At 43.0% G+C, this 23,772-nt stretch overlaps 1 protein-coding gene across 1 annotated transcript in view; it reads right to left on the minus strand.

Annotated features, from left to right (window-relative positions):
- LOC124605413 (F-box only protein 32) overlaps positions 1–23,772 on the minus strand; it is a 541,318-nt gene that overhangs the window by 151,081 nt on the left and 366,465 nt on the right. The window contains exon 3 of the mRNA XM_047137065.1: positions 14,082–14,176. Coding sequence (XP_046993021.1) covers positions 14,082–14,176 — 95 coding nt within the window. The remainder of the gene's footprint in view (positions 1–14,081; positions 14,177–23,772) is intronic.

Genomic DNA, 23,772 nt, shown 5'->3' on the forward strand with positions numbered 1-23,772 from the left:
CCGCTTACTGGTGGTACAATTGTTAAGCCGTATCAACAAATGAACCTACACGATAAAAACCAAAGTACAGTGTCACCACATTTTGTGGATATTAAAATTAACAGAGGAATTTCTAAAATATACTCACAACGTTAAAAGATTGTAGGCATACTCATTGCTTCTAGTCAATATTTACTATTCAGAGAATATCGTCAATAATGTGGCGAGCGAAAGGTAAAGAAGACGTGCTCCATTCTTTAGAATTTGCCTGCATTTAAAAAGAAAAAAAGAGAATATTTTATAGAGAGCGAACGCTAAATTATTTTTAAAAAGAGGCCAGATTGGCGATATAGAATTGTCACTGCTAACATGATTAGTCGACACATGCAAATTACTATACGGAAAGCACCAGAGTGGACATGGTGATCAGACAGGATGCTTACGCGTGTCACCTGTCAGAGTCGTATCTGGTATACATGAGTGGACCTTAGGCTCCGAAAGCCCATATCGATGATGTTTCGTTGAACGGTTCGCACGCTGACACTTGTCTATTGCCCAGCACTGAAATCTTCAGCAATTCGCGGAAAGGTTGCACTTCTGTCACATTGAACCATTCTCTTTAGTCGTCATTATTCCCGTTCTTGCAGGATCTTTTTCCGGTCGCAACGATGTCGGAGATTTGTTTTACCGGATTCCTGATATTCACAGTAACTCGTAAAATGGTCGTACAGGAAAATCCCCACTTCTTCGCTACCTCGGAGATGCTGTGTCCATCGCTCGTGCACCGCCTCTAGCACCACGTGCAAACTCACATAAATCCTGATAACCTGCCGCTGCAGCAACACTACCCGATCTAACAAATGCGTCAGACATTTGTTGTCTTATATACGTGTTGCCGAACGCAGCGCGGTATTCTGCCTGTATACGTATCTCTGTATTTGAATACGCATGCCCATACCAGTTTCTTTGGCGCTTCAGTGCCTATTACTATAAAATACGGCTAAGAACCGCGGCCCGCAAGAATCCTTAATTCGGACCGCAGTTTGACGACCACTGGTTTAGGGTATTGCATGGCATGTATTGTAAGTAGGCTGTTTAGGTTTTTATGTTGGTAACGCCGTTAACGCTCTATATGAAAATCACTGACTGCGCTGTGTGCAGTCTGTGGCTGGTGGGCATTGTTGAAATAGTCGCTATTGTAGTGTCGCTATTGTGTGTTAACAACAAGTAGCGTTGCGCAGTTGGAGGTGAGCCGCCAGCAGTGGTGGATGTGGGAAGTGAGATGGCGGAGTTTTGAGAGCGGATGATCTGGACGCGTGTCCATCAGAGATAGTAAATTTGTAAAACTGGATGCCATAAACTGATATGACTTTTGAACACTATTAAGATAAATACATAGTTTGTACTCTATCAAAATCTTTCATTTGCTAATTATGCCTATCAGTAGTTAGTGCCTTATCAGGGCCATTCTTTTGTAGGGATTTTTGAAAGTCAGATTGCGTTGCGCTAAAAATATTATGTGTCAGTTTAATGATGATCAGAATAAGTAAAGAGAGAAATGTCTGAGTACGTTCGGTTTTGCTCAGCTGTTTGAAAATCAAATAACGTAAGGGGTTTACCAGCACAGTAATTTATTAATTTTTCTAAGGGTATGTTTCAGTCTTTTAGGGATCTAGGTCTCAGAAATGTTGGGGGACCATGCACTACATGACTGAATACTCAGACGGCACAGCACCCATAGAGCCGCTTAGAGTGGCGAGAATACCTCAGGCTACAATGATCCTGAAGGTTCCTGCAACATTTTATGAGAGTCACGCCCGTCATTTCGGTGATTCCAGAGGGGCATGCCACCCAGCCTGGGCGACTACTGGTGAGGTGTCGTGGCCCCGGCAGCGTAGGGTCGCAGGTCGTCCGTCGTTATCTGCGCGTGCGTAAGCGGCGGCGCTATCTGCGGAGCAGCATTGGGTCCAACCGGCAGCCGGCAGGGCCATATCGGGAAAATAGCCGACCAGATGCCAAATAGGGGAGAGCCGGGACCGGACCCGCCGGCCTTGGCGGCGCCGTGACGGTCAGCGGTCCGCGGTCGGCCTCCAGGAAGCAGCCACAGGCTGGCGGCCGCGTCCAGAGGCCCCGCTCAGCTGCACAGCAGCCACCACCGACCCAAAGCGTTCGGCAGTGTGTCACCTGCGTCGAAACCGTCACGAACATACGGCGTCGCTGCTGGTGCATTCTATTGGGGTTGGGTTATTTGGGGGAAGAGACCAAACAGTGAGTTCATCGGTCTCATCGGATTAGGGAAGGACGGGGAAGGAAGTCGGCTGTGCCCTTTCAAAGGAACCATCCCGGCATTTGCCTGGAGCGATTTAGGGAAATCACGGAAAACCTAAGTCAGGATGGCCGGACGCGGGATTGAACCGTCGTCCTCCCGAATAGGAGTCGAGTGTGCTAACCACTGCGCCACCTCGCTCGGTATCTACATCTATTGGGTGGATATAATTTACTTCCGCTACTCACAGAGGTCCAGTGTGGAATGTAACCGTCGAGTGGCAGCGTAACCTGGTAGGATTCTAATGTGTTAAAGGGGAACCGATTTCCGTTGGAAAAAATTAGTTCCAATTCTGGCTGCCAGGTGCAAATGTGGTGCTGTGAATGCAAGAAAATATAGAAAAGTTTCCCTGTGTAATAGATTAGGAAGGGGACGTGGGGAGAGGAGGTCAAACAAATTACAAAGGCATAATGTTAATAATAAAATCTACTACCCCTTACAGGATTTGTTCAATATGGAGATCGAAGACGTCGATGAGATGCTGTACAGCGCCAGATTTGCACCTCGTGGCCAAAATTGGGACTACTTTTTTTTTTATAGCGTAAATCAGTTCCGCAGTAATGCATCAGTATAGCTACTGAGTTTCGCTGCCATACGATAGGATTACAGCCCAAACTGGACCTCCGTGAGCAGCTGCACTTTAACCCTCTGCCCAGAAGGTGGCTTGGAAGGACAACGTCGGGTGTAATCCCACCTGGGTAGTACGTACCACGAGACAGGCGACCCGTCGAGTACTGTAAGCGTGACGGGCTAGGAGGATACAGTAGCTGGGGATAAGACCTGAGCTACATTCCAGATGCGCACTAAGGCAAAAAGGGTGGGCGGGTGCTGTTCCACCCCCCCCCCCCCCCCTTGTGGGCAGAGAGTTAATTATAGCCACCCGGTACCGCTGTGTTCCTCCGTATGCAACCTTAGTGTGTATGACGGAGGGTACTTCTGGTACCAGTAATATTTACCTTCTGCTCAGTCCTGTTCACGAATGGTGTGTGAAAAAAAACGACTGTCTGAAACCTCAGAATGAGCTCTACTTTGATGTTTTCATTGCCGTCATTTCGCGAGGAAGTAGTATATTGTCCAACTATTCTCGGAATGTGAGCACTCAGTGAGACATTACTGTTTCCCAATGCGACTGTTAAGTTTGAAATTTAGTTGAAACGTGCCTGAGACCTTCCTCTGTACTGGTGCAAAAGCATGGTGCTCTGCGACGTCACCCTCGGACTCGGCGACACTTCGAACAATAAGGCGTCGGCACGTGCGAAAGAAAGCCCAGATCTCAGACGTAACGTGGGTTAATGAAGTCTCATCGGCAGTAAATTTTACCACAATGCTGCCCAACGCCACCGTGGACGTATCACACAATGGAAAGGTCGTCACATTTCACTTCTCCTTCTGATGTCTCTGCGACGGAGGTCAGAACTCCGATACGCAGGCTTGGAATATAGCGCTGTTCTTATGCGTTAGGTTAGGTTAAAGCGTTGCAGATACACCACCGCTGAGAATCGCTACGTGAAGACCTTAGGGGATACACCCTACCCCCCCCCCTCCCCCGTCTGCCGCCCTGGAATATTTAACCCTTCTCTAAGAACATTATTGTGGGCTAGCGACCCTATCGAATGTGCACCCCTTTGGAGTGCAGTGTGACTGGAGGTCTTGCTCTGGTGTATGAGTTGGTACCACTAGGGACCGTTCAAAATCGCTGGATGAAATCTGACACTGATCCAAAGCAGCAAAGGGTGTTCATGTTTTTTACAGCCCTGTTGTTTCGCGCCTTCCTGTGATGTGATCATGGAGGGGTACGACCTTGACACATGTGGGAATAAAATGGCAAAGGGTCTCTTAAAGACTCCTCATGAGGGCACCAGTTCGTTAACATTCTCGATGTCAACTGCCTGCCTTTGTTGATCACTTTCGAAAGGTACCTATATAGAGACAAACTGAGTGCTATGCGCCTTCTGGCGGGCTACACTGCTGCTAGTAGGCATGTGGAAACGGAGGGGTGTCGAGGGGTTGCCTGTCTGCAAGCTTCTAGGACTCCGTCACAGTTTGTCTCTATGCAGGCACATTTTTAAAGCGCCAAACAAAGGCGGGCAGGTGGCAGCGAGGGTGTTGCCGAACTGTGTGTGTGGGGGGAAGGGGGGGGGGGTCTTAGAGGCAATCTTTGCCGGTTTATTCACGTCACGCATGCGTCAATGCTGCACCCCGTCGTGAACATATCACTGGACTGCACAAAACAAGAGGGCTGTAAAAGCATAAGCATTCTTTGCTGCTTCAGATCGCTTTCAAATTTCGTCAAATAGTTTTGAACAGTTACTAGTGGTTCCACTCTGTACACTAGAGCAAAAACTGGCGTCACTGTAATTGCTAAGCAAACTAACCATTACTGATGACAAAATAAATACCACGTTTAAATGCGATTCCATATACGGGAATATTCGTTTGAGATTATAGAATTCAGTACAGAGTATGAGAATGGCGCTAATAACTACAGAACCATTATCCCATCTGTCTTTTTTTAATTTGCTGTATGAAATTAAATTAAACCCATTGCAACACTTTAATTATACAAACACAAGCAGCCATGTAAAGGGTCGCTAACACTTTTACAGTGTGTAGATTTACACATGAGAAATGGGCTAACAACGCACAAATTCGATTAAAGGAAAACAAAAAAATCTATGCAGACCATACGTCTGCGTGAGCGAAGCAGTGGTTCCTAAGCTAGCACCTTACGCATAATTGTAATGCTTGTATAGTCTGGAATATGCTCAAGCATATTAATTATCTGTTTCAATGCGCATCAATATGTAACAACCGTTTTATTAACAACACATGGTGGACCAATTCGTGCCTCAAAGTTGCTACTATTACATAAATGCTCTCATACCTTTACTTTAACCAAAGAACAATGAATGTAATGAATATCATAAATGATGTTCCTTTAAACCTATGTTATAGACTTATAGATCTTAATAATTGCATCATTCGTAACACGAATGTTGACATGTGTGTCAGCCTTGTCGGATGCATTTATGTAAGCGCCTCATGGTATTAGCTTGGACACCTCTTAACATTTCTGCAGATATTGAAGTGCAAGAATGACGTATTCGTTCTTTTAACACATCTGGCTTTTACGGTTCCGTTTCGTAAACACTGGCTTCGATATAAGCCCATAAGAAAAAAGTCCAAGGGTGTTAATTAAGACGATGTAGCTAGCCACCGAGTGCAACCACACTACCTATCCATCGTTCGGGTACTCATTGTTGAAATATTCCCTAACCCTTCGACAATAATGGGGTGGTGCACCATCGTGCCTTACAGGTAACTGAAGTAGGATGTCTTATAGGAGACGCCCAAGATTCAGCTCATGCTGTAGGCACTACAAATACAACTGACCAGTTAGTCTGGGAACCAACCAAACTCGTCAAATGAGTCTGGGAACCAACCAAACTCGTCAAATGACGTGGTCTCCAAGAATGCCGCACCATTCGTCAACAGCCTAGTGCACCTGAATGTGATGTTGTCATAATCAATGAGGAATTGCAGGAGCCCAGTCTTGTACATTGTGTATGTTGCCAGTGGCGTCACTGGCGAAATAAATAGCATTTATCTCCCCATAACATCTGCCTGATGAAATCCAGATTCACAGCTACTTTATTTACGAGATGTCTGCAGAAGGATACCCGATTTTGGAAATCGTTTCCATATAGCTGTTAGCGTAGGTGCAGGTGCAGGTGCACCTTAAATGGATGCCATTTTCGTTTCTCCAGAATCCTTTGTACCGAAGACCTCAATATCCCTAGATCCGCTGCAGCTCTTCTTTGTCCTAACTACGATGAGAAATTATTGGGCGAGATCTAATGACTTTAATCATATTAATAATAATGACCATATTATTATTTTTATTTATTATTATTGTTGTTGTTGTTGATATAATATACTGCAACCTAAATGCAATAGGAAGATAAAAAATGTTCAGATGTGTGTGAATTCCTAAGGGACCAAACTGCTCAGGTCATCGGTCCCTAGACTTACACACTACTTGAACAAACTTATGCTAAGAACAACACCCAGTCCGTGACACGTGGCCACTCCGTGCGCGGCAATAGCAAGATACACTTTCGTTAATACTACTCTGTACGTACGCGTTATTTCCATTTAAGGCATACTTGCACTGCGTGTGATGTGCTCCAAAATACTCCATAACGTTCCAGGCAACATCGGGTTCGTCACAGATTGGGCTTTCCACGACATGTTGTAACTGGAAAGCTCCCTCAGTTCTTAAACGCGTCTCTTTACGTCTGAAAACGTGCTCAGTAGATAGACGTCGCGTTGGAAAACGTTGTGAGTACAGCCTTCAGGCTCATAGATAAGGCTCGTATCGGTGTAGTCTTCGCAGGAGTACATTGCAGTTGTTACCTGTCTGGCTGTAAGACCTGCCTAACTACCAACAGATGGCCACACGACCCCATCTGAGCGGAACCAGGAGGAAACGCACGCAGATGGCGGCAAAGCTCGCTGGAGTTTCGCTTGTACGTGCACCTCCCTTTGGACAGCAGTGACGGGGCAACTCACCTGGCACTGACGTTTGCGGTAAACATAGAACTACAGAGGACGGCCTGCGTGGACCACTTGGTATACAGCGCACACTATCGAGCAGTTCAGTGCTGTTCTGTTTGTACGCTGATGTTCGTACTAAACTGCTTCATTGGTAAGTGTTGTCATTGACTTTGATTTCGGATTTCGACTTGACCGTGGTTTCGAAGTGACAATGTAATTGAAAAAGATTCGCAGTCGAGCTTTTTTTCATCCAAATGATCCATCTGAGCAATAGGACCATGGTACCTCTGAGCAAAGAAACTTAGCGACATGGTTGCAGAGGAAGCCAGTCGTGGTCGAGGCGGTTTTTGAGAAGCGAACAGCAGGTGCCGTAGTGAGACGGAGAGCTGTTAAGGACGGAGTCACGACTAGAGCCCAGGGTCGCGGATATGCACGACCGGCGGTCTCTGCCCCGGCGTAACGGTGCTGCCAAGGCTGTAGCACCTCACAAAGAACTGTTCCGCTTATCTCTGCCCGCGTCAGGTTCCTTATCGGCCAAACAGCTGGTGCGCCGACAGCTTTACCTTGCGCAACAACGGGCGCAGAGCTGCACGTTCGCAGTTTGAATAAACACATATCCTTACTTTCAACAGGATGTTCGCGGCCCAAACTTAACGTTGCCAGCCTCGAGTAATACTCCTGTAGTTATTTACGCCGTCTCAGAGAGGCCCTTCAAGTAACTGACACTGTGTACTTATTCGCCACAAGTTGCAGGTTTTGCTGATAAGTTAGTGTTGTTGACTGTGGCCGACCACTAAGACGTAGTTCCTCAACGTTTTGGTCTCACAATAGCACTTGAACGTGGGTGTACGCCATTTCGGCGGACATTTTCCATATCTGACAACCCTTCTTGTCGTAACGTGATAATACGCGCGATGTCTGACATTTCGAGAAATGCTGATAGACTAGACAGCGGACAAACCGTATATTCTCATTTACGAACACACAGAGCGCTCTAGTCAACTGCTGTGAGAATGCAGATTTACTTTTACCTCCAAAGAAAAATAAAACGCAACCATCAGAAAAGCAAAACAGTCGAATCTCGTTATTTCGCGTCTCGATAAATCGAAGAAACACTACGTGTTTTTGTACACTCTATGGATCGAAGCGACTGTCGCGACAGACTACCGCGCAAGCGCACTATAAGTCAGCAGCCATTGAACACTCGATTCGATTTGTTTCGTGAAATGTTGAGATAATTATTTCGTCACTCTACTATTCGCCATACTCCTGCGTTTTCTCAGCAATGCATAGCTTACTACAGTACACACACCAGTTGTAGAACTGACTTCCAAAAAGTACAAGTGTTCGGTTGTCGCAGGAAACAAGTAGCTTTAAACGCTGTGGACTGTTGTGTGGAAAAAAAGGGCATGAAACGAAAACTTTCGACAGCCCGTCATCCACGGAACCGACAATAATGAAGCAGAAAGATGGGATTGTTGAAAACTTATAATAAGGACACAGGAGATGAGATCCCGCGTCTAGAAGAATGCTTACTGAAATGGCTTCATCAATGCAGAGAGCGTAGCATACTGTTCAGGGATTATATGTTTAAAAACAGGCTACGTCATCCACTGTTAGTCTGGACATTGAAGAGTTTGGCGCTAGGGAAATAGGTATGTGAATTTCGTTTGAAATGTTAACAATCAATACATAATAATTAAGTAGGCACAAAATCAAATTTCTTTCCATTTGAGTTCGACTTATTACTTTCTGATTCCTCTGGTAAAGAAATACGCATGACATTGGAACTACTGTATCAGTTTTCAATTAGACCCTTATTTCGACTTTTTCCTACCGAGATCAGTCAGTCTTTCATTAAATCGAACTTCCAATTATTGGAACTATTGGTTAAGTCTCTTGAACATCGAATTATCGAGCGTTAGCTGTCCTTGCAAGAACATGGCTGTAGAGAACTTAACTCTTCTCTTACTGAACAAGACCTGACTTTTTCGTTCACATAACGTACATGTCGCTTACACTGGCAGTGTTAACATCTGATGTCGTTTATACGGAGCACATGTGAACTGCGCTAACACTTTATATGATTTATTGTAATGACTGCAGAGCACACATATTTCACTGTTTCTACTATCTTTCACGTTATCTTTCCTTTGATTCTATTCACATTTCTCTTGTCTGTTTTTTTTTTTTTAATTCGTCACTTGTGTGTATTATGAGCGTAGCTAGCTGATGTGTACTGTACATACTACTGTTGAACATGGTTGTATTTGGTATGTTTAGTCATTTATGGGTAGTATGTATCTTTGATCCATTTGATGTACTACTTTTTTTACAGTGATGATAGTTATAAAAATCGAAATTGGTGAAGAATGAAGCTGAATGTGTACATCTGCTGGCTAAAAAAAAACGCTTTTCGTCAAATACTTAAGAACTGTAGTAAGTTACTTATATAAAATAGCAATTACGTAAATAAGGAGATGAAGCTGTCCTCAGTCCGAAGGCTGTCATGCTCGACTAGGCATACTCCTTGCCTTCCTCCGACTTCAAACTGACTTACAGTGTAAAGTGGATTCAGAACCACGTTACAAGCGGGCATGTTTCACGTTAACAACAGTCGCCAAAGATGAAAGGAGTGACATGTGACCAAAACTTGAACCTCTGGTTTTGCAGTCTCACAGTCACTTTGCTACTAACCAACTACTATTAATCATGCTTCTACTGTTTTTTCACAGCTCATGTGTGGAGAACGTCTGATAGCATTAAAGCATCTTCACCTGAAATCACACTGTAAAATAGCTTTCACTTGATCGTCAGATGTACGACTTTACATTGGTATTAGACAGAGGGCATTTCCAAATCCAGGTGTCTGTAACATTCAGGCCATGGGATGTGACCTAAATGGAACAGTGCCTCAATCGGCTGTCTTACAGTTCACCTTGAGCAATAAACTACTGTGCATTGAGTGTTGTATTTGATACGTTGTAAGAAGTTTACTGATAACCTGATTGCACATCAGCTTATATATTGCTCCTTACATATCGGAAAAATTAAAAGCAAGAGCGTCAAAACTAAAATGCAATGGGAATTCCGATGTTAAACGATGAAGAGAGGCGGATAGGTGGAAAGAATACAATGAAGGTCTCTATATGAGGGCGAGAACTTGGTACATGACGTGATGGAAGAAGAAATGGGATTCTATATGGAAGATATAGGAACTGCAATATTAGAATTAGAGTATAAAAGAGCTGTGGAAGTCTTACGATAAAATACGGCAGAAGGCATAGATAACATTGCTTTAGAATTTCTAAAATCATTGGGTAAAGTAGCAACCAAACGACTGTTCAAGCTGGTACGTAGATCTATGACACTGGAAACATTCCATTAGACGTTCGGAAAAATACAATCCCCACGATAAATTAGAAAACCGTAGCATACTCAGCTTAAAAGCTCATGCATTCAAGTGGCCCACGAAAATAGGAAAATGGAACAGAAAATTGAGGACCAGTTGGATAATATCAGTTCTGCTTTAGGAAATGTAAATGCTCCAAAGAGGCATTTCTGGCGTTGCCCTCTACAATGGACGCAATACTGAGGATCTATCAAAACACTTTCACTTGATTTGCAAACCTAGACAAAGCGTTCCATGCTGCAAATTAGGGCAAGATGTTCAAAGCTCTGACGCGATTTTAGGCGTCTTGTCACAGTCCGCGCGCGCCCCCCCCCCTCCCCCCTCTCCCCCACCCACCCGTCGGAGGTTCAAGTCCTCCCTCGGGCATAGGTGTGTGTGTTGTCCATAGCGTAAGTTACTTTCAGTTAGATTAAGTAGGGACCGATGACCTAAGCAGTTTCGTTCCGTAAGATCTTACCCCAAATTTACAATTTTTTTCTAAGTTCTCGGAAAAAATAGGCGTAAGCTATAAGGAAAGATGGGTAATATACAGTAAGTAAAGAACAAAGAGGGAACAATAAGAATGAAAGATCAAGAACGAAGTGCCCGGATTGTAAAGGGTGTAAAATAGGGATGCAGAGTCTCGTCCCTACTCTCCAATCCTTATGTTGAAGAAGCAATGACGGAAATAAAAGAAAGGCTCAAGAGCGGCAATAAAATTCGGGGTGAAAGGATATCAATGACCACATTGCTATTCTCAGCGAAAGTGACGATGATTTGCAAGAATTATTGGATGGAATAAACAGTCTAATGAGGACAGAATGTGGATTGAGAGTAAACTATGCAAGGCAAAGTAATAAAGAAAAGTGGTTAGTGATAAACTTAACATCAAAATTGATGATCAGAAAACAGATGAAGTGAAGGAGTTTCGCTCCCTTGGAAGAAAAATAAACGTGGCGGTTTCAGCACGGAGGACATAAACAGCAGACTAGCACAGGCAAAGAGCGCTTTCCAGGCCGAAAAATTTCTATTAGTATCAAAACATCGACCTCGATTTGAGGAAGAATTTACGAGAAAGTGAGCGTAGCATTGCATGGAACTGAATCACCAACTGTGAGAAATCTGTAAAAGAAAAGAATTAATGCGTTTGAAATTTGGTGCCATGGAAGTACACTGAAAATTAGGTGGACTGATAATATAAAGAGGAAGGGAGTTCGCGTAATCGGCGAAGAAAGGAACATACGGGAAACACTGACAAGAAGAAGGGATTGGACACAAGGAATAACTTCCATGCTACTACAGGGAGCTGTTGAGGGTAAAAACTATAGGAAGACAGAGATTGAATTGTATTCAACAAGAAATTGAGAACGTAGGATGCAAGTCCTATTCTGGGAAGAAGAGATTGCTATATGAGAGGAATTCGTGGCGGATTGCATAAGGCCAGTCAGAAAAAAAGTGATACAGAAACGCGCAATAGTAAGGATTAATAAATATACCTGATTTAGATTATTTTGTGTAGAAGTGAACGGCTGAGACCTGTAAACATTGTACTAGTACAGCAGCAGCGCGTTTTAGGTGGCTTTAGAAATGCTTTGGCTGAGTTTGTATACATGGTCTCAGACATAAAAAGATGATTATAGAGCCATACAAATAGACCAACATAGCTACACAATTCTTATTACAGGATTCTAACGGTTGTAGAAGGGACTTAGTAAATAAAGTTTTGATATGAAACCATGTCCGGAAATGTACAGTTTCGATATAAAATAAATTTGAAGATCTGATCACTTTCAAATTTCGGACATGGGAAATTTTATCAACCCAAGTCACCTCTACAGCCCCCAGGAGCCTGCAATAGGAATAGTGCAACACCACATATAGTTTTCTCCGCACATAGCACAAATGTTCGCTAATGACATTCATATTTCTAGAACGAATTTCACTCTGCAGCGGAGTGTGAGCTCATATAAAACTTCCCGGCATATTAAACTTTTGTGTCCGACCGAGAGCACTTGTCCGTGGAAGGCAAGGATCCAGAGTCCAAGTCTCGGTCCAGCAATCAGTTTTAATCGACCAGGAAATTTCATTCATTTTACTATTGGCATACGGTGTGATAACTGTATGAATGTTACAAGCAAACAAATTGGCGTGTACTGAGAAACCAGAATATATAAAATACCGCTGTTGAAGGGGTATGTTGGCCTGACAGTATTCCGGCAAAAGTACGGAAAATCTACAGCATATTGGGCAACTTGCGTCAGTATATACATAACAATATGACACGTTTTCATTTACATTAGAATACATTAATACTTGTACCATAGATCATGAATACAACATTTCTGAATGATGTGGAACGTGTCAGTGTAACATAAGTTTTCTTTACACAAAATAATTAATTTTTTACAGTTACTACTTCACATCTAAAAATTCATCTATTGAAGAAAAGGAGTTGTCATTCAAAAATTCTTTTAATTTCTTTTTAAATGTTAGTTGGCTGTCTGTCAGACTTTTAACGCTATTTAGCAAATGGCAAAGATTTTTGTGGCAGCATAATTCACCCTTGTTGTGCCAAAGTCAGATTTAACCCAGAATAGTGAATATCATCCTTTCTTATTGTGTTGTAGCTATGCACTTCGCTATTATTTTTGAATTGGGATGGATTATTAACAACAAATTTCATAAGTGAATATATGTATTGCGAAGGTACTGTGAATATCCCGAGTTCCTTAAATAAATGTCTGCAAGGTGATCTTGGGTGGGCTCCAGCTATTATTCTCATTACACTCTTTTGTGCAATGAATATGTTTTCTCTTAATGATGAATTGCCCCAAAATATGATGCCATATGAAAGCAGTGAAATGAAAATAGGCGTAGTAGGCTAATTTACTGATACGTTTGTCACCAAAATTTGCAATAACCCTAATATCAAAAGTAGCTGAACCTAACCGTTTCAGCAGATCATCGATGCGTTTCTTCCAATTCAATTTCTCATCAATGCGCACACCCAGAAATTTTAATATTCTGCCTTAGCAACAGACTTCTGTTCAAAGTCTATCTTTATCAATAGCGTTTTGCTGTTTCCTGTACAGAATTGTATATATTGTGTTTCCTCAAAATATAGTGAGACTCCATTTGCAAGAAGCCACTTAACAATTTTCTGAAAGACATTATTTACAATTTCCTCTGCTGATTCTTGTTTGTCGGGTGTGATTACTAAGCTTGTATCATCAGCAAAAAGAACTAGTTTTCCATCTTCATGAATATAGAGTGGCAAGTCGTTAATATATATTAAGAACAATAAGGGACCCAAGACTGAACCCTGTGGGTCAACATTCTTGGTACTCCACAGCTGGGGGATGCTGCTGATTTTTGTAGACTACCTGTACTGTTAATTTTACCTTCTGCATTCTCCCAGTTAAACATAAATTAAACCATGTGTGCACTGTCCCACTCATACCACAATACTTAAGCTCATCAAGAAGAATTCCATGATTCATACAGTCAAAAGCCTTCAGAGATCACAAAATATCGCATTGGGTTATGTTCAGGTATTCGAAGCATTAATATTTGATCAATGAAAGCATATACAGCATTTTCTGTTGAAAAGCCTAACTGGAAACCAAACTGACATTTTGTCAGTACTTCATTTATACAAATATGTGATAAAAATGAAACACTGACAAAATGTCAAAACTATCAACATATGAGAGATGCAGAGCACCACACATATAGGACAGACAAATAAGTAAGCACATAAACGTGTGGACTCGGGCTAGGTTAGGTGCAGGTGGGTAACAATGCAGAAGAATCAGAATAAGCACGCACCAGAGGCGCCCCTGCTGATGCTCTGCGCGATGGCCAGCGTGTCGGTAGGCGGCGACTCCTCCGTCACCATGTTCTCCTTGTCCTCTTCGTCCATCCTGAAACAACAGGCAGGCGTTCAGGACAGTTGCGCGTGCACACACGAAAATGGTCACCTTATACTTCATACATATAAAAATTTTCAAATTTCTCTGTCACTTTTGGAAACTTAAGTATCAGAAATAGAAGGAATTCTAGAAAATTACAATGATACTTTTAAGTTCCTTGCAAGAATGGGTTTGCAGGAAACATTAGAGTCTGGAAAAGGCACAGATTCACAGGATGTCGACTATAAATCTTACAGGGTTCGTGAGTCCACAAGTAAAAATTGGCAATACCACACGATGTTAGTAAGACAAGACGGACGAGGAAACACACTCTACAGATAGAGAGAGAGAGAGAGAGAGAGAGAGAGAGAGAGAGAGAGAGAGAGAGAGAGGGGGGGGGGGGAAATAATAATCTTTTTTCCCGAAAATAGGCAGAAGTGACTGAAAGAAACAACACTGCCCCCATTTACATACTCACGTATCCACAGTCTGCTGATCTCAGTTGTGACCTGAGTGTTAAGTGACAGACTGAGGATGGTGAGTGCACACATCTGTAATGCGCTGTGTAAATTTTAATTTTGTCGAAGGTGAGAGTGCTGATAAATCAGTTGCATGGCGTAAGTACTTCTCAAATTTTGGGACGAATGTTCTCAAATGGCGTATCTCTCTGAATTGCAATTCGTAGTTACGCTAAAGTGCTACACACTGAACCCGCCTAGACAGCTGCCCACGTTAGCAAGCCACTTCCAGCAGGTGCGAAGGCCCCGAATAGAATCCGTCTGGCTTGTGTGTCGGCCAGCCTGAATGTGGTTTGTAGGCAGTTTTCCACTTTCGAAGGAGCAAATACCAGGCTTGTACCCTCACTCTGTCGCATGAATTACAGTAAATACAGACAGATTTTCCATCCCGGGTTAATGTTGTGGCGACAGAAAGGGCATACAACCACCTCTTAAATTAACCACGCCAAATCCAATAGAAACCATGCAGACACCGCGTAGATGCGGGACTAAGGCACAAGAGAAAGAAAAAGAAGTACTACTTCACACTTGTGTTAAGAAATTATTATTATTATTATTATTATATTAAAAACATTTTATATGTTTGTTAAGACGTAAACCCTAGACATCTGAGGCATGTTAAAAGTGGATATGACAGAGGATAACGGAGGGTGGGGAGGGAGGGAGGAAAAAATAGAATGTGAGATATCGTACCAAACGACGCCCCCTTCGTTTTGTGATTCGAAAAGCACATCGACGAAATAAAAAGGCTAAGACAATAAAGGACTTCATTGTTACGTTTTAATTCGATGAAAGGCTATCCCTGCAGCAAAATGAAACGCAGAAATTAATACTGTCGACTCTTGCTACTACGAACCTCGATAAATCGAACTTATTTGTAAGTCCCTTGAGAAACCACGAAAATACGAAATAATGTTGTGTGGTTTGGTGCACTTGATAAATCGACACGATTGTCATGACAAATCACCCCGGAAACATTATAATTCGAAGTCAGCAACTACATAACATTCAATAATTAGAATTGTTTCGCCGGTTCAGAGAATTGATTCAACACCCTGCTCTTCGCGACATCCCCTTGTTTTCTCGACAATGCATAACTACACGCATAAATTAGTTGTAAAAATAGCTTCAAAGAAGAAAAGAAACGGGTTGTTGAGGCCATGACAGGCGTACTGAAAAAAGAGTAGGATATTGCGGAAAGTTTCGGCATTTCGTCATCCACTATGTCGGCAATAATGAAGCAGAAAGATAGGATTGTTGGAAACTTATCATAACGAGACAGGATGTGGATCCAGGTAGGTGAGTTCCCACTTCCTGAAGAATGCTGACTGAAATAGCGTAGTTAATGTAGTGAACAAGACATATCCGTCGTAGGTTATATCGAGCTGCCACTGGTTATATGCTTAAATAAAAGTCTAATTCATTCGCTGTCCATCTATGCATTGAAGGGTTTGCCGCCAGTGGCTCATCAGCTTCATAAGAATGATATATCTTCGTTTTTAAGAAGATCAGCGGAGAAAATGTGATCGCTGATCACACAGCTTAGAAAAAATGAATGAAATTAAGTGTTTCCGTATGAATTACCGGAAATTTGTGGGCCTTCCTTTTAAATATTATAATAAACAAAAAATAAATAAGTAGGCAAAAAATCAACTTTCTTTTAATTCAAATTGTAGTTGTTACCTTTTGCTTCCATATGTACAGAAAAGTTATTTGATAAACTAAAATATCTAGAGGATAAAATCATGAAGTAAGAGACATGTCACAGTGCCTGTCAATTTTTACACACAACAGATGAACGCAATTATCTCAACATATTCGAAGAAGTAGAAACCGTTACCCACATGTAAAAAAATACACATAATACTGCAAATGAGGAAACATATCTAAGAAACAAGAACTTTATCTATCAGTTGGCAGATATCCTCGTTCAGGGACAAAATTACCTCTGAATCTACACACAACAGTATTTTATTCTAATTGCATTTTATAAAGTTTAATTTTAAATGAATTGTATTTTATATATTTATTATTAAGAAACAAAACAAAGTAATTAGATAAAACGATTATGCTCATCACCTATAGGTCGGAGGAATAAAGCACATGACCGGAATATTTGAGATTGAAACAGAGTACGCCGGCCGCTGTGACCGAGCGGTTCTAGGCGCTTCAGTCTGGAACCGCGCGACCGCCACGATCGCAGGTTCGAATCCTGCCTCGGGCATGGATGTGTGTGATGTCGTTAGGTTTAAGTAGTTCTAAGTTCTAGGGGACTGATGACCTCAGAAGTTAAGTCCCATAGTGCTCAGAGCCATTTTTGAAACAGAGTACGTCGCTGGTATTATAAAGCACGATACCTCATACAAAATACAATGAAGACATGCTGAAAACTAGCTAAAAAATTTTAAAAAATGCTTTGAAAACATCCGCAAAAATTCTATGGAGACAAAAAATTATAAATTACGTGTATGCACTGGACAAAATAACGCAAGATTGTAACACTCACAAATCCCACAACAGACAGTACTATGCACTGACTGACAGTTACGTTGGTTCTTCGTAGAATATTTTACACCTTTTGAATGAAAACATTTATGTAGAATATTACAGCGGTACTTCGTGAGTTTTCGTTCATAATCTAGAACTATGTATTGTATTACTATGTGTCTTCTATAGGACCACTGAAGATAGGCATGTATGCCGATACCGGTCAGGTTGAAATAAAACAAACAAGTAGCCTTTTCTACACAAATAAAACGTGTTAACGAACACTATCGACACCACGCCAGGCATTCTACGTCCAGAGGTTGGTAGTAATATCCTGTCAATCTGCAGCCGGCTCGTAGGCACACCCTCTGATGCAAGCGCGAATAGCACCACCGCCCAGCCGGCTTATGGGGTCAGCGCACGTTCAGTACTTATTGACGATATCAATTTGTCGAATCTTCAATATATGGAAGAGACCATCACACCAACAGTAACATTGGCGAAAACTGTCAGCTGAAAACGCGATTTTACAAGATTAATGTGTCGAATAAACTGAAGAAAGCTTGTGCTGCAGTTATATAAGCCACTGCTTGCAAGCAACAGTAAACAATGGAAGTAAATGAGTCCGGGAGAGGTAAAAAAAAAGAAGCGACTGATCACATGACAATTTACTGACTGTAGTCAGAATTACGTACTCGAAAGATCTCATAAGTTATCTCCCTGCATCATAGAAGTTATTAATCCTGTTATGAAATAAAATAGAGTAGCAAAATACATAAATGAGAGAGTCAACCACAGTCGAGGAGAGATTAAGGGTACTGAGATTTGTGGCGATAGGCAGGTCATCCGAATTCTCCAAGTTTAGCTCTGCGACATCGGAAACCACAGTTAGTAAAATTCTATGGAAATAATTCTACGGAGCAATTGTATCTGCATGGCAAGGATATGGTAAGGAAACTGATGTAATACCTGTTTTTACGTTTTGTGTTAATTTGGTAAAATTCAGATGCATTTCACAGACCTCTTACTAATCTTTGCAGATATATGATGAATTTTTCGAGGTGAAAGCGTTTTTTCTAACTGCCATGTAAATCACCAACCTATAATATATTTTCAAATTAATAAAGTAAACATGGTCCTACGTTGACGATCCTAAAATGCTAAATACTATGTTTACCCTTGCATAGGCTTATTAAAACTACGTTCAAAATTGATTTTGACACACCGGTTCCCGCGAGATCACCGAAGTTAAGCGCTGTTGTGCGTGTCCGGCACTTGGATGGGTGACCATCCAGCTGCGATGCGCTGTTGCCATTTTTCGGGGTGCACTCAGCCTCGTGATGCCAATTGAGGAGCTACTCGACCGAATAGTAGCGGCTTCAGTCAAGGATACCATCATAACGACCGGGAGAGCTGTGTGCTGCTCCCACGCCCCTCCTATCCGCATCCTCCTTGAGGATGACTCGGCGGTCGGATGGTACACTCGTGGCCTGAAGACGGAGTGCATGTGTTATGTACCAAGGAGAATTGAGAACATAACTCCGGGTGGCTGGTTCATGAAGCTGTGCCAACATCTAAATGCAGAATATTGTCAAAGAGTCAACACTTGGCCTTACACGTTCAGTACGTATTGACAATATTGAGAATATTTTGAATGCCATCAGTACTGTTCGTCAGTGTTTCTTCTATTGACAATAAGTCAGTACGCGCCCTGAGACTTACAGTACACTGACGGTCTTAGATTATTGAACGTGTGAGGACCCCTTTAAGGAGTCGCAGCACCGACGCCAGCCAGCCTAATCGTGTTCACTTGGAGCCTTCGCAGTGTTACCATCTTATCTCTCTGTTACTGGAATTGTTTATAAAGAACGTGTCTGGACAAGTGCGGAATACTATTTGGACTTGCAGAAGAATGTTAAGTAAACAAAGTTACATACATATTACGTGAGCTAATTGTTTTGCTCTCTGTTTCCGCACCCACCTAATCCTTGGCATCCACCCCTAGATCGACCCAACACAACGTGTTCGTCAACTGCGGGACATAGTGAATACAAAAAGAAATATATACATTATGTTACTGAAAGTACATTACTATTTTACTTGTTTTTCGACTTTTTGCCGATCCCACCTTGAAGATCAAAACTTTCGTTCAATCGAACGTTCAGTTATTGTTAGATCCCTTGGAATTATCGAACGTCGAACTGTGAAATACCGAATTATGTGAAGATTTATGGAAGCGACGTTCGCCATTGGTGGAGACGCCTGTGCGCAGTGTAGCGCGGAAGTGTTGCGAGGAGAGTCGCTGACCGCAAACGCGGACTGCCCCACCAGAAGAGACGGGAACGTGGTTAAAAATACGCGCGCGCCTGTGCAGCCTTGCGACTCAGACGCAGCGACAAGCAAGCCTGCAAGCCTTCCGGCAGGTGAAGGGGGAGGCGCGGCCGCGCCCTGGGGCGTTATTAGCCGGCATTGCTCATTAGGCGTGACGCACGGGGGTCCCCGTCTGCTTCTGCTACCGCTACCCGGCACCCAGGCGCCACAGTCCGCTCTGCTGTGCTCTACATTGCGTTACAACGTAGCACTCTCTTCTGTGAGCGCCGAAATAGCTCATTAGTGGCGAAAATCTAGGCTTGCTTTCCCCGTTCATTCGCCTGCGCTACGTGCGACGCAATAGATAAATTTGTCGCTGTTCAATGACTGGGAGAAAGGTTTGCATTTGTAGGTTGTGTGGGAAACAACGAGAGACGAAATGCGTAGGTAACGTCGTCCAAAGCAGAGGTTAAACTCTGAGGTCTACTTATTACGCCTGCAAGCTAGAGTACAGTATAGCAAACATACACAACACCTGGTTTCATACTAACGCAGTAATATACTTGCAGATGAAAGCAAGTTATTTGGAAATTTCTGTGTGCAATGCGTTTATTGCCTGTTAGGAGCGTATTGCAAGTCTATAGAAAAGGGATACTAACAGCCATAATTCTTTTTAAAATTGTATTACGCTTCTGGCCATTAAAATTGCTACACCAAGAAGAAATGCAGATGATAAACAGGTATTCATTGGACAAATACATGATACTAGAACTGACATCTGATTACATTTTCACGCAATTTGGCAATCCTGAGAAATCAGTACCCAGAACAACCACCTCTGGCCGTAAAAACGGCCTTGATACGCCTGGGCATTGAGTCAAACAGAGCTTGGATGGCGTGTACAGGTACAGCTGCCCATGCAGCTTCAACACGATACCACAGTTCATCAAGAGTAGTGACTGGCGTATTGTGACGAGCCAGTTGCTCGGCCACCATTGACCAGACGTTTTCAATTGCTGAGAGAACTGGAGAATGTGCTGGCCAGGGCAGCTGCCGAACATTTTCTGTATCCAGAAAGGCCCGTACATGACCTGCAACATGCGGTCGTGCATTATCCTGCTGAAATGTAGGGTTTCGCAGGGATCGAATGAAGGGTAGAGCCACGGGTCGTAACATATCTGAAATGTAACGTCCACTGTTCAAATTGCCGCCAATGCGAACAAGACGTGATCGAGACGTGTAGCCAATGGCATCCCATACCATCACGCCGGGTGATTCGCCAGTATGGCGATGACGAATACACGCTTCCAATGTGCGTTCACCGCGATGTTGCCAAACAGGGATGCGACCATCATGATGCTGTAAACTGAACCTGGATTCATCCGAAAAAATGACGTTTTGCCATTCGTGCACCCAGGTTCGTCGTTGAGTACACCATCACAGGCGCTCCTGTCTGTGATGCAGCGTCAAGGGTAACCGCAGCCAAGGTCTCCGAGCTGATAGTCCATGCTGCTGCAAACGTCGTCGATCTCTACGTGCAGATGGTTGTTGTCTAGCAAGCATGCCCATCTGTTGACTCAGGGATCGAGACGTGGCTGCACGATCCGTTACGGCCATGCGGATAAGATGCCTGTCATCTCGACTGCTAGTGATACGAGGCCGTTGGGATCCAGTACGGCGTTCCGTATTACCCTCCTGAACTCACCGATACCATATTCTGCTGACAGACATTGGATATCGACCAACGCGAGCATGCACTGTCGCTATACGATAAACCGCAATCGCGATAGGCTACAATCCGACCTTTATCAAAGTCGGAAGCGTGATGGTACGCATTTCTCCTCCTTACTCGAGGCATCACAACAATGTTTCACCAGGCAACGCCGGTCAACTGCTGTTTGTGTATGAGAAATCGGTTGGAAACTTTCCTCATGTCAGCACGTTGTAGGTGTCGCCAACGGCGCCAACTTTGTGTGAAAGCTCTGACAAGCTAATCATTTGCATATCACATCTTCTTCCTGTCAGTTAAATTTCGCGTCTGTAGCACGTCATCATCTTGGTGTAGCAATTTTAATGGCCAGTAGTGTATTTAATCAACTAGTTCCGACGCTTCATTAATCATCTTCAGGCCCCTATACGAAAAAATGACGCTAACGTAGCTCCGAAAATCGTTGCTTAAATAATGGAATGTTTAGGAAGAATTACGGCTGTTGGCATCCCTTTGCTATGAGTTACTGATCAGCTACAGTCCCGCATACACGTCTATATGATGGATCTACAAAAACTAAATATACGTACTGGAAGTGGTGGGGGGCTTGGAGACAGGAAATATGCAACTTACGTGTCCACTTCGAAGCGTTCAAACTGTTAAGATTAGTAGGCTGCAAGTCGAATCAACGATCGTGTGAAACTCATCTCGCTCTGTTCGTCCACGACGCTCAGGAAGCAACAGACACCGGCGCCCAGGTCAGATTGATGCCGTGTGCTTTGACTGTTAGAAGGCGTTAGATACGAGAGTACGGAATGTCAGAGCAGCTGTGTGATTGGATTGAAGTGTTCGTAGCAAACAGAACAGAGGTTTTAACAAAGGTAACGCGGCGAGTCGTTCTCTACAGAGAGAAATCTTCAGGCGTTAACGTATTTTCGGGGCACCCCAATGGAGTGTTGTAGGACCACTACTTTTCACAATACATGTAAATCGGGTGACTCGTGAGGAATTTTCGCACTTTTATAGTTTTAGATAATGACAGTATTTGAAATGAGTGCAGCTGTTGCGATAAGGTAGTTGTGGGAATGAAGGTAAAATATCTTCGCCCGCATCTCGTGGTCGTGCGGTAGCGTTCTCGCTTCCCACGCCCGGGTTCCCGGGTTCGATTCCCGGCGGGGTCAGGGATTTTCTCTGCCTCGTGATGGCTGGGTGTTGTGTGCTGTCCTTAGGTTAGTTAGGTTTAAGCAGTTCTAAGTTCTAGGGGACTGATGACCATAGATGTTAAGTCCCATAGTGCTCAGAGCCATTTGAACCATTTGAACCAAAATATCTTCAAAAATAAACCGAACGACGTGAAATAATAATCACGAAAACATCCTTGCATACATATTTCCATGGACGAAACTGCGAACAAATATTTTTACAGGGCATCATAATACCCCAGTATAAACGGTGTATGTCGTAAGAATATAATCTTCGAGTACTTTTTGTTTTTCATTTTCTTTAAGGAATAGAGGCAGAAATGTTCAAATGTGTGTGAATTCCTAAGGGACCAAACCGCTGAGGTCATCCATCCCTAGACTTACACACTAACCTATGCTAAGAACAAAACACACACACACACACACACACACACACACACACACACACACACACACACACACATGCCCGAGGGAGGACTCGAACCTCCGGCGGGAGGGGCCAGGGGCAGAAATAATGGACTACCACCGTGGTCACGCTTATTATCTATGATAGTGCTGTATGAAGTTATTCTGTTAATAAGTACTTTACAACAAATAAAATGGTTTTTGTAATAAGATAAAATGAAATATTACACTCGTGATTAGTAAGTCAGCTTTAATATAGATATGAAGCTGGGTGCTCATGATGCACTTTTGCCTACTGACTGTTAAAACTCTCTTTTATGTTAAAATTTTCCGCGGATAGTAAGTTTTGGTGCAAAATCGGTATAGAATGTCAGCCGCCGCTTAAAAAATGTTTCTAACGGTAACCCATTCGTCCCTGTATGGTTAGTATGTGCTGAGTGTGAGAGAAATGGATGTTGACTTGGGAAATAATATATGCTCAGCTAATGGGTAACGTCGGAAATATCACGAAGCTTTTCGTGGATGATGCTGTCATATAAATAGAGGTAACAAAGCTAGTAAATTGTAGCGACTTGCGAAGGTTCGACGCTTTGTGCAGGGACTGGCAGTTGACTATCAACATAAACAGATGTAACGTCCTGAGCAAAAATAGGCACAAAATTCAGCTAGTGTATGATTACAGGATTGCAGAACCATCACTGGAAGCAGTCACATCCATTAAATTTCAAGGAGTATGCGTAGATGCATAGGCAACCGTTTAAAGTGGAACGACCAAGTGAAACCAATCGCAGGTATGACAGCTGCCAGAGAGAGAGTCATTGGAAGAGTCCCCAATAAGCCTAGTCCACCCATACAGGTGATAGCGTACAAAACCCTCGTCGTTCGACCAATACCTGAATACTGTTCGACCAATACTTGAATACTGCTCGTCAGTCTGGGACGAGTACCAGGTAGCATTCGTAGGGGAATTAAGGCAAG

Source organism: Schistocerca americana, chromosome 3 (assembly GCF_021461395.2).
Source record: "Schistocerca americana isolate TAMUIC-IGC-003095 chromosome 3, iqSchAmer2.1, whole genome shotgun sequence".
Classification (NCBI taxonomy): Eukaryota; Metazoa; Arthropoda; class Insecta; order Orthoptera; family Acrididae; genus Schistocerca; species Schistocerca americana.